Here is an 11406-nt window from a genome sequence, read left to right on the forward strand (position 1 = left end):
AATGCTGTTTTGTGCATCAGAAGTTCTTGAAACCACTATTGCCCTAAGAGGAAAGCAAAGTAAAATCAATTGATCATTCTAAGGTAGGGGTGGGAATCATGCAATCTTCCACCTGTTGTTGGATAGCAACGTCCAGCATTTTCCACTATCCATGGGGCTACAGCCCTAATAATGGCTCCTAGTATACACCCTCACATGACAACCTGCTTTTAGGGGCTCTTGTAATTACAAATAGGATAACTGCTTTTGTCTATTTCCTTTCATGTCTGAAGATGGATTTCCTGTGACAATAAATGCACATTTTCTTTTTTACCTAACAAGAGCATCCTGAGTAATTATGCCTCTCTCCACCACAAACTTGTACTTCACTAGTCCTGTTTCACTGTGCTTAGCATAAATACTATTATTTATAAAGATTATTACGTAAAGATTATGGGAACTTCAATTAAAAACCATCAGGGGTGCCACCCCTATTTCAGAGAATTATTTATAGAGAGTTTTTCTGTCAGGGATGGAGAACACCTAACTTCTGTTTTGCTTCTGTAGCTTAGGTAAACAAAGGGGGTAGGATAAAGTAGGATGATATCCAAAACAGGGATTATGGTGCGATTATTGTGTACAAGTTAACTAGTATTCTTAAAACAGCTTTTAGACAGCTTTATTTTTTTTGCGATCAATTTTTTTATTTTATTAGATTAAAAAAAGCAGTTACATAACAACATATCATACCAATAACATTTAACATTGAAACATATCACAAACATTACAGACAGCAGCACAGAAAAGGCATACGAGAAACTAAAAAACAAAGAATCCTGTCTTACTTGGACATAATAAACCATGAACACCAATCTATCTGTGACAGTCTTATTTACTCACTTGTGTGAGCAGGAGAAAAACAAGCAAAAAAACCACTAGTGTATTAGCACTTGGATCATGCATATTGTAGTTTCATAAGCAAGATTCTTGGTTCACCATTATGCAAGAACTACACTAGAGCATTCATCTCTTTGAAGTCAAAGAACAAATAATGGCTAAGATCTCAGCTGAAAAACTGACACTGGATTGATCTGTCTCCAGAGGTCTTATGAAAATAAATATTGGAAAGGTCTTTGTAGCTTCACAGGAAACTTAATGATTTTTCATCAGTTCCTGGTGATTTTTCTAATGCAGTCTACCTACTAAAACTCTACTTGAATGATCTCAGGAGAAACTGAATAAAGCCTTAATCAGTTTGTGTTTAGATCATATCTATGCTTGCCTGTAAGCAACCATATAAAAGATCTATTAAGCTGCTTCTATGTCCCAGTGAGGAAATCTCCCAGTATCTAGTTTACTATACATCCATGCTGTGAGTCCAAGGAGATTATCGTACCTGCAAATCCTGTTACGTGATGAAGTCAAAACCGGGTATTATTGCACGCAGCCGAGGCTGGGCGAGTGCAACCTATCTGCAGCCCAGACCCCAGTCAAGCTTATCCTGTGGCTTTTTAAAAATGGCAAGCTCTGGTTTTTGAAAAGCAGCTGGATAAGCACAGCTGGGGTCAGGGCTGCAGATGAGTTGCACTCGCCCAGCCTCGGCTGTATGTGATAATACCTGGTTTTGACTTTTTAATCCCACATCTATTCCAGTGGGATTTGCAGTTGTGATAATCTCCTAAAAGGTACCTTGTTAAATCAGAGTAAAGGTCTATTCAGCCTTGTCTCTTCTATCCATTGTGGCCAATCAGTTGTCTTTGTCTTTGTGTGTGTAAATAAAACAAATATTAGAAAACAATGCAAGTTTCCAGTGCTTTCTCAGTCAAAGGAGCTGTACGTAGTTCTGCTAGCCCCGAAGACGTCTATCTCAAAGGGCAGTTGGAAGACTAAATAACAATAGAAACTGAGGGTCTCACCTGGCGATCTCCTATTCGCAAGCAATGGCATCATTAATCTTGGCATCACATGGTACAGTAACTCATGGTGTCACCCCCCCTCCCCATTGAACTCTGCCCATACCATAAAAAACAGAATCCTTAGTAATGTTTTTTGTACTGATGTTACTCATAAATTGTAATTCCCGTATCACTGAATGCAATGGCAATGGTTGTGACACAGACAACTAGCAAAATTAAAATTATACCTTTAAGTTACAATATTATACACACTAAATATATTTACATAATCATAGTTTCATGTGTTTTAAGTGAAGATATGGTAATATGTGATTTATTATTATTACTTTTTAAATACCTGAGTCTTTCTCCTCCCACTGAGCCTCATTCCACTCACACCATCTCTTCTGCTGAGCTCCAGCATTTTAAAGGGATACAGGTGAATGCCACTGCCTGTTTCTGCTCAAAGGCAGATGTTTGGGGAGCAGTGGTGTCACCCTGTTAGGATGTCACCTGCATCCTCCCTAGTAATGCCCTTGATCACAAGGCAAAATCTTTCTTGTAGCTGTATGGCTAATCTTCTACTTAGTGTCAATCTGATTTTTTTTTGCCTCTGCTTACAAGGAGGACAGAGTTGATACACAATGAGGGCTACTGTCTTAGCATAGTTGTTCCCCAATGTTTTAATTACAGCTCCAAAAGTCTCCAGCATGCCCAGTAGTAAGTGAAGATGGGAGTTGCAGTCCAATTACATATGGAGATCAAGTTGACAAAACAGTACCTAGAAAGAGATTTGCTATTTATTTATGTAAAACTCAGTCTCTTAGCAATTCAGAACTTCTCATATGAAATGATGTTGATGAATGTATTCTCCATGAAACTAGGCTTGGGCCCAGGATACCTGAAGGACCGCCTCTCCCCGTACATTCCGCCTCGCACCCTCAGGACATCTGGGCAGCAGCTACTGAAGGTGCCTGGGGCTAGGTTGGCCTCCACCACTCGGAGGTCGTTCTCCATAGCTGCCCCAGCCCTTTGGAATGCGCTGCCCACAGAGCTCCGCTCGTCCACCACCCTGGCCCAATTTAGGAAGGACCTCAAAACCTTCCTATTCCAACAGGCATTCCCCGAGTAAATATCCTGTGGGCCTCCCTCCTCTCTTTCGTGGCCAAGAGGTTGGGCTTTGGGGCTTTACTGTTGGTTTGTTTTTAAATATGTTTTTATTGGAATTGTTTGTATTTTAATTATGTTGTGAGCCGCCCTGATCGGAGGAAGGGCGGCATATAAATAAAATTTTTATTATTTATTATTATTATTAGGCTTGAGCTCTCTGTGCTCCTGGAAAATGAAGACATCTTTGAAATGGTCACTGAGGAAGAATCTGAACCCTGCTCACTTCTTTCCTATCAGAAGGTATTTTTTTTAAAATTTATCTCTTTGGATTATTAATTTTTATTGAAGGGTTGGACTATGACTCTGAAGACCAGAGTTCAATTCCCAGCTCAGATATCAAACCCACTGGGTGACATTGGGCAAATAACATGCTCTCAGCCTTATGAGAAGGCAATTGCAAACCTCCTCTGGGCAAATATTGCAAAGAAAACCCCATGAAAGCATCATCTTAGGGTCACCATAAGTTGGAAATGACTTAAAGGCACACAACAAGAACAACAGTTCACTATAGGATCCCTAGTGTAATATTAGCTGGCATGGGAGGTAATGTTGATTTATTTGATATATCCCATATTTCTCCCAAAATGTGACCAAAGCGGTTTATGCCTAAGCTAAAATAAAAGAGTTCAAACAGTATGTGTTACAAAAGTTTTGTTGTTAACTGCCCTCCAGCTGACCCTATGCATGTGATATCTCCAAGATCCAATGGCCTCAACCTCTCTGCTCAGGTTCTTCAGGCCCAGGTCCATGTCATCCCTGATCGGGTCTAACCATTTGGCATGTGGTCTCCCTCTCTTTCTACTCTCTCCAGCTTTCCTAACATTTACCTTTTCTAATGATTCATTTTTCCTCATCATGTGGCGAAAGTAGACAGCCTCAATGTAGTGATCTTGGCTTTCAATGATGTACTGGCTCAATCTGTTCTAGACCCCATTTGTTTGTCTTCTTGGCCGTCATGGCCTCCTCAGCAGTCTTCTCCAGTGTCACATCTGAAATGTGTTGATTTTCTTTCTATAGGGCTGTTTTTAACTGTCCAGCCTTTACATCCATACATGATGATGGAGAATACAGTGGCTTGGACTATCCTCACTTTAGTGTTCAGAGTTATGTCTTTACACTTTATAATCTTGTCGAGTTTTTCATAGCTGCCGTTCCCATTCCTAGACTTCTTATTTCTTGACTGCAGTCACAATTCTGATCAATATTTGATCCAAGACATGGGAACTTTTTTACTATTTCAGTGCTTAAAAATGTACTTTTAAAACATTAAAAAGAATAAAAACATATAAAACACAGCACATTCATTGTAAATCCTTTTGCCTAGGATCAGCCCTGGGAAGGCTCTCTTCTGTGACATCATTAGAGGGGCCTGGAAGGGTGATGGGAGAGTAAGCCCTTCCCAAAAGATTTTAAGGGTTGGACAGGGTTATATGGGGAGATTCAGCACTATGTGCACATATGTAAACAAGCCCTCATTTCTGTTCACATCACTGCTAGCTTCATCAGTTGGTATAACTTCACATTTTGCTTACTATGGCGGGTTATAGACTGCCACTTGGGACGTCCGCAGGACGTCCCATTTTAAAAAAGGGGCGTCTCTTCTAGACGCCCCTGGCTCTAATACGGACTCTGTCCGTACAATATGGCGCCGGCCGTTCCACACGGCCGGCGCCATCTTTACATATCGGACGCTGTGCGTCCGAACGTGTCGCAGCGCTAATGACGTCGCGAGTGTGCCAGCAGCGCCTCGCGACGTCATTAGGGCGCTGCAGAAAGAAGCTCCATTTTGGAGCTTCTTTTTTTCTCCGTAAGGGAGCCGCACGGTGTGGCTGCGACGGCTCCCTTATGGAGCAAACGGCGGCGGCGGCAGACCGCCTCAAAGCGGCGGTCTATAACCTGCCTATGTAGTGTTAGCTGTGCTTCTTCCATTTCTTAAATTACTTACAGGAATGGAAGACAATTTGGGTGAGTGGGGAAGACCAAAGAGCTCCGGTGGTGCATTGGTTAAATGCCTGTACTGCAGCCACTCACTCAAAACCACAAGGTTGCGAGTTCAATACCAGCAAAAGGTTTCAAGCTCGACTCAGGCTTGCATCCTTCTGAGGTCGCTAAAATGAGTACCCAGATTGTTGGGGGCAATTAGCTTACACCTTGTAAACTGCTTAGGGAGTGCTTAAGTGCATTGATAAGCGGCATAGAAATGTACCTGCTATTGCTACTGCTATAGAGCCCAGGATGAGGAAGCTCATCCTTTTCTTTCTGAGTCATGAACTCCCTGAAAATGAGGAAAATAAGATATATAAATAAAGCTTGATTTGACTCTGTCACATTCATATCAGGTCTTGATTGCTTGGATCCTGCTGGTTTATTAATCTGAAGTAATAACATTCTAATCAATCTTGCTGTTTTGAACATGTAAACTGTTAATTGGCTGCACCTGTTGCACTCTCAGTCAAAAAAAGGAGTCAAATAGAGCAGATGACTTTTCAAAGACAAGGGGTGAATATTTCTATAATTTAACTTTCTATCAGGACTTTTCACCATTGTGTAAGAAATCTAAATTATCCTGAGGGGAGAGAAGCAGGCAAGAAACAACAGGCCTCCGCCTGCCAAGTTGAAGAGCCCTCCCCCCCGACCTCCATCTTGAGGGGAGAGAAGCAGAGTTTTATTTTTTGTTACTTGCTTTGTTGTTGTATATGCATATGTATGCTGTAAACCGCTTTGATCGTAGGAAAAGCGGTATACAAATAAATCATATTATTATTATTATTATTATTAAACGTTCCTTTGTGCTTGCAGATTTCCTTCTTAAAAACTCAGTCCAGTTGCATTGTGCTAGGAAGTTGGAATGTTAATAAACTGCTCAAAGTAATAGTGGTATTATCTATTTTAGATCAGAGCTGAAAAACTGCCTGATCAGCAACGGATGGCCATAATGTTGGACTGCTATAGTACAGACCCTCTGTATCAGCAGCTCTTCATCAATCTGGTAAGAGTAAAGCCAACTCTGAAAACAAACGTTTCCTCTATGAACAATGTGTTTGTTATATTTTTCTCTTCTGTTTATGACGGCTCTGTCAGCTACACTGATTTACATAAACACTGCCAATCTTGGGACGCTGCACTCTCAACAAAAGTAGCGGAGTACAAACAGCATTCCTGAGTTTTAATTCAAATTATATAAACATAACAGATGTTGATACAATGAGCCAACAAGAAAATACAACAAAGGCAACGATTTCAAGGGGATTTGTGATTAAAACACATTCCAGATTGGCGAAAAGATACTGTGATAATGGAACAGATCATTTAAATGTCAGTGTTTGACTCCCACTAAAATAATATGCATAGCATTGTTCCTGAGATTTTCCCTGTCTCCAACCATGTCTCTAATGACATAGCAATGAAAATCTTATGTCTATTTACAGTGAGATATTTTGACATTTACGTGTTAATTTCTGCACTAGAAAGCTAAAGCCAAAGGCAGCCCTGTTTCTTTGACTCCCGCATGAATATAGAAGTATATACACCTCCAGTAATATGTACCAAAGGCAGACACTTTATTGTCCAAGGACTGCAATATTTCATCGAGCAATAACCATAAGAAAGTTTAAGTATTATCTTTCATTTTTCTATAAGCACGGACTCCTGACAGCATACCTATAAAATTACCCCAGATAAGATGGTTTTGATACATTTTGGAAATAATGATGAACATAGGAGAAGTGGAAGGTGATGACTCTGTTGAGTCCTATATCTTCATATGTATCTTAAAAACAATGATGAACAAATGCAGATGATCAAGCAATGCTATCGTATGCTTTCTTGGAGTCCCAACTGAAGCTTATGGATCATTCCCAGCAAGAATGCATAACAGTAGTCTAGCCCCAAAACTATAAACCTGTGAATGATTCTCCCAAAGGAAGGATGTTTCTTGGTTTGAGATGTTTGTTTTTATTTTAGAAATTCTGCATCTATACCTAACTTTCTGCTATGATAGTGCAATAAACACCAAGAAAGGATTTAACATTAGACCTTTTTTTTTACACATGAGATTGTTCTAGCACTTATACTGTGTGTCTCAACATCTGCTTTTTAGTACTTGTGTGGCAAAATGTCATTGTGCTGCACTTTACAAATGTCATTGTGTATCTGACTTTTCCATACAGATATACCTTAGTTGTGTGTGTCTCCCTCAGCATTGGTTGAGAAAGAAGAACTTAATATCTGAAGTTGACTTAACTGAAGTGTTCCTCAGTCAGAGGAATTTCTATATTTTGGGTGGAAAAGTAGTTCTTTCTTTTTCTAAGCTCCTGATTGCCTTTATTGACATCCTATAATATTTTGCTCTGTAAAAATAATAAAAAAGTATCTGTCTCAAAAGCCTTAAAGATGTGCCATACATGTGGTAATTGACTATATTCATGCAGAATCCTTGAATATATCAACAGTTTTAGCTGCTCTATGATATGTGATCTGTGTATGTTGCAATAATAACCCAATCTAGTGCAAACTGAAACCTTCTTTACATTGTGCTTCTGCTCCTTTTAAAATAAGAGATTTTAAAAAATGCAGCACTATGTCACTGATAGGCATTATAGATGTGGTAAAGTTATATTATTTCCCTTAATATCTCCTTTCATTTATCTTGCAGGAACCATACATAAACAAGTCAGCCATGTCGATTCAAGCTAATTTCTCTCTGCAGCGCACATATATCATCTTTCGGTCTCTGGGCCTTCGCCACTTGACTGTTGTGGATTTACAGAACCAGGTTGTTGGCATAATCACCAGGAAAGATTTGATATCTTTCCAACTGGAAGAAAAGTTAGGACTTCAGCAGTCATCACAGCAGCCTCAGTCTGATGATGAGCTTCTAGACTAGGAAGTAATTGGATTGAGGAATGCTTAGTTTATCAAATCTTTTCTTGTGTTTGTTATTTTAAAAAGAAGGACAATCATGCATTCTATACCATGAAAGTTAAAAATTGTTGTTTTACTTTTAGGCTTGCCATTATTGCAAACGAAAAGGTCTGTTTCTATTAAAAACAAAACAAAAATAAGATGTCATATAAACACACAACAACTGCACAAAGGGAAGGTAAATATAAAAAAAAAGATAGTCAGTAGAGAGCCACTTACAAAATGCAGACAGTAAATACAACAATGGCAACATTTTGACAAAAGGAGAAAGCTGTTAAAAATTGAGGAGAAATGCCCAGTAGGTCTTTGTTATTGCTGCAACAACTTGGAAATTGTTAGGTTGAAATGATTATAAACAGACAAAGAAGGCACCTTCAACTTTGCTAGCCAATTGGGCAGTGTGTTAAATTTTAGGTGGGGGTTGGCTTAGGCTAGATTTCAGTCTAAGGCCATAATTAGCTTACTTGCTAATTAGCTTACTTGCTGTTCACCGCTATGATCTTTGGAATAGCGGTATATAAATAAAACAAATTATTATTAAATTATTATAATGTGTGCCCAGACATCATGATCCCAACATGTTAGCCTTTCCCTGGGAACAGATGAAAATGGCAACCTTTATTCAACCTTACTAGTGGGAATCAGGGTTCCTACAAGCCACTTTTAGACTTGTCTCAACTTTTTTTTCTAAGCAGTTTTTATTCCAGAAAAGTAGGAACTTATTTTTTGTGGTGATGGTGCCAGCCAGATAATTCTTTCTTTGTGTCTTCATGTTACTGGCATTTCACCCTGAAATAAATGGGTTCTGCCTGTAGAATTGTTGTGCAACATTTATGACATGAACCTTTCCTGTTGTTTTGCTAGTAAATAAAAACTCAATAGGAGTTGTTTGGTCACATCTCAGCATATAAAGGCATAAATTCATTTAGAGGTTTCTCTGCATGTACTGTTATGTGAACATGTGATTCATCTTATGAATAATTTTACTAGATTTTATGCAAGCAAAGTAATAAAGAAAATTCCTCATGAAGTAGATGAGCAAATGGTTATTCAGAAATAAAACTTGGAGGATTATGAATTTGGGGAGTGATCTCATGCTGGAAGCATTAGAGTATAAATAAGGTTTACAGGAAGAGTAAATGTACGGGGCTGGTGGATCAAATGACAAAGCTCTTTAGACATATTTGTAACATCATGGGAGAATTAATTAGTTGTTGCATTTTTCTTTACTTGAATATCAAAATATGGGGCTGTGGGCACTCACCTGTGGCCAAAGTTGCCAGTTGAGATTAGGATCGCAGCTGGGTGTTAGGCTCCCTGCCAGGCAGTGCTTTCCAAGGACTGCCAATGAGAAGCGAACTGCATCCTCACTTCTCATTGGCTGCCATGTGGCAGACCTGAGTGAAGACTGCAACTTGGCAGTCTTCACTCAGGTCCTGGGGAGTGGCATATATTGCCGTGCTTGCAGCCCATCAGGCCAGTTCCTCTCTGGTGTATTACCTCCTACCCTCCCTTTATATTCTGTATTCTTATGTGTGTTTGTCACAACTATGTACGGCAATGAATGGGATGGGATCCGGGTTGGGTCCCAGGGGGGGTCCCCTTATGGGACATGGGGAGGGGAGTATGCTGGAAATGTCTGGCCCAAGCAGGGGCTGGAGGCCTTTCCACCACCACCCACTCAGGTGGAGTTGATGGGGTTCTTGCCTGGGAGGACTGGCATCCGGGCGAGTCCACATCGTCCACTTCCATTCTCTGGCAGAGGCTGGAGGTATGGTTCATTGGGCAGCAGGCAGGCTGGCCATTGCCTGGATCCTATCCCAATACAAGTGCAAACTAATGCATCTGTAATCAATAAATAGTTGTGATCTTTTAATTCCAAAGTAGTTTGGTATTGGATCATTCTTCTTCTCAGCAAACTTGCCTTTCAATGGGCAAAGGGGTAAATGGTTTATTAGAAATACTGATTTTTTTGTACCCATTTTAGGGGGGGGGAATGTTGAAAACATACACAGCCTTAAAGAAATGTAGTCGTATTAGAAAAAAAGGAATGTGCACCAAGTTAGACCTTGGAAAAGCAATATTTGAAATGCAATTTTCATCTTTCAGTTCGCATAGTCCAAGGCAACTTTTCCGAACTTCGGTATAGATTGTAAAGAAACTGCAGAAGAAGGTCTTATCTAGGTTGTCCAACTACCTAAGTAACCATCTGTTTTTCACTGGTGGTTGTGCATATATATTTGAGAAAAGATTTTTATCCATCCAGTTTCTCAGAATATAGATTTCTTAATCAGCTTTGCTCCAGACTGATTCTGTGGCTGTGCTATCACTCATGCTCCTTTCATAAGATTACCAATGCATCAGGTCAGAATGCACATGGAAGACATTGAAATCCACAAACACCAAGATAAACCCCTGACCCTGGGTGGTTTTTTTCATTTGCATTTTGCTGGGTCTTCATTTTAGTGTTTTTCAGAACTGGTAGTCAAACTTTGCTAACTTTAAGGGTTTCGTCTTTCCTGTTGAAGTTGTCTTGGTGTTTGTGGATTTCAGTGGCTTTCCTGTGCGTTCTGACCTGGTCAGGGTTAGGGGTTTTCCCAGCGGACAGTGATCACTAATTAAAGAGACACCAATGCTCTTTGCATATCCTCCCAGCCTGAGGCCTTGCCATTCAACAACAGAACAATACACATATTAACATGGAAATCACTCCTCCCTACACAGGGTTACACAGTATAGATATACCCCACTCTTTCCCATACCAGCATTGTCTGGATGCCAGCCACAGATGCTGTTGAAATGTCAGGAATAAACTCTTCTAGAACATGGCCACATAGCCCCAAAAACCCACAAAAAACTAAGGATCCTGGCCATGAAAGCCTTTGCCTTCACATGCCATATGTTGTTGAACGTCCTTGGATGAGCTATCTCTGATAGCCAGTCAAGTATTTGAATGAAAAAGCTAATGTTCTACTATCTTTGGCAGTCTGGTCTGCAAACCTTCATAGTCTACTCAGTGATTTACACATAATTATGTATGTTCACTGATAGTTTATGTGGGGTGTTGGGTGAAAGAAGTCAAATGACTATTATTGTCTGCAGCCTCTTTTTGACTGAATATTATGGATGGTGCAAATGTTTATCAATCAGTATAGAAAAGAGAGCACAGTCTCAGAGCATGACAAATTTTACTTCTATCTAATGATTGCTGACATGTCACAGCTCATTCCTCCAAAGTGAGTCTTCTCCAGCATATTAGTTCATGAGGATACACTCGCCTCTTATGGAATAAAGTTTATTACTGTCAGCAAAGTAATGTTGACACATCCTGTGGGGAGGATGGAAATGCCATATCAAAGAATGAAGTAGAATTTTCTGCTACTTTCCATCATTTTTCTTCCTAATTTAAAATGTGCATTTTGTTACTAACAGTCTTGAT

At 39.8% G+C, this 11406-nt stretch overlaps 1 protein-coding gene across 1 annotated transcript in view; it reads left to right on the plus strand.

Annotated features, from left to right (window-relative positions):
• LOC121929229 (chloride channel protein C-like) overlaps nucleotides 1-9517 on the plus strand; it is an 86127-nt gene extending 76610 nt beyond the window's left edge. The window contains exons 15-17 of the mRNA XM_042464576.1: nucleotides 3191-3284; nucleotides 5938-6033; nucleotides 7699-9517. Coding sequence (XP_042320510.1) covers nucleotides 3191-3284; nucleotides 5938-6033; nucleotides 7699-7929 — 421 coding nt within the window. The 3' untranslated portion in view covers nucleotides 7930-9517. The remainder of the gene's footprint in view (nucleotides 1-3190; nucleotides 3285-5937; nucleotides 6034-7698) is intronic.
• Nucleotides 9518-11406: the final 1889 nt, after the last annotated feature.

Source organism: Sceloporus undulatus, chromosome 4, assembly GCF_019175285.1.
Source record: "Sceloporus undulatus isolate JIND9_A2432 ecotype Alabama chromosome 4, SceUnd_v1.1, whole genome shotgun sequence".
Classification (NCBI taxonomy): Eukaryota; Metazoa; Chordata; class Lepidosauria; order Squamata; family Phrynosomatidae; genus Sceloporus; species Sceloporus undulatus.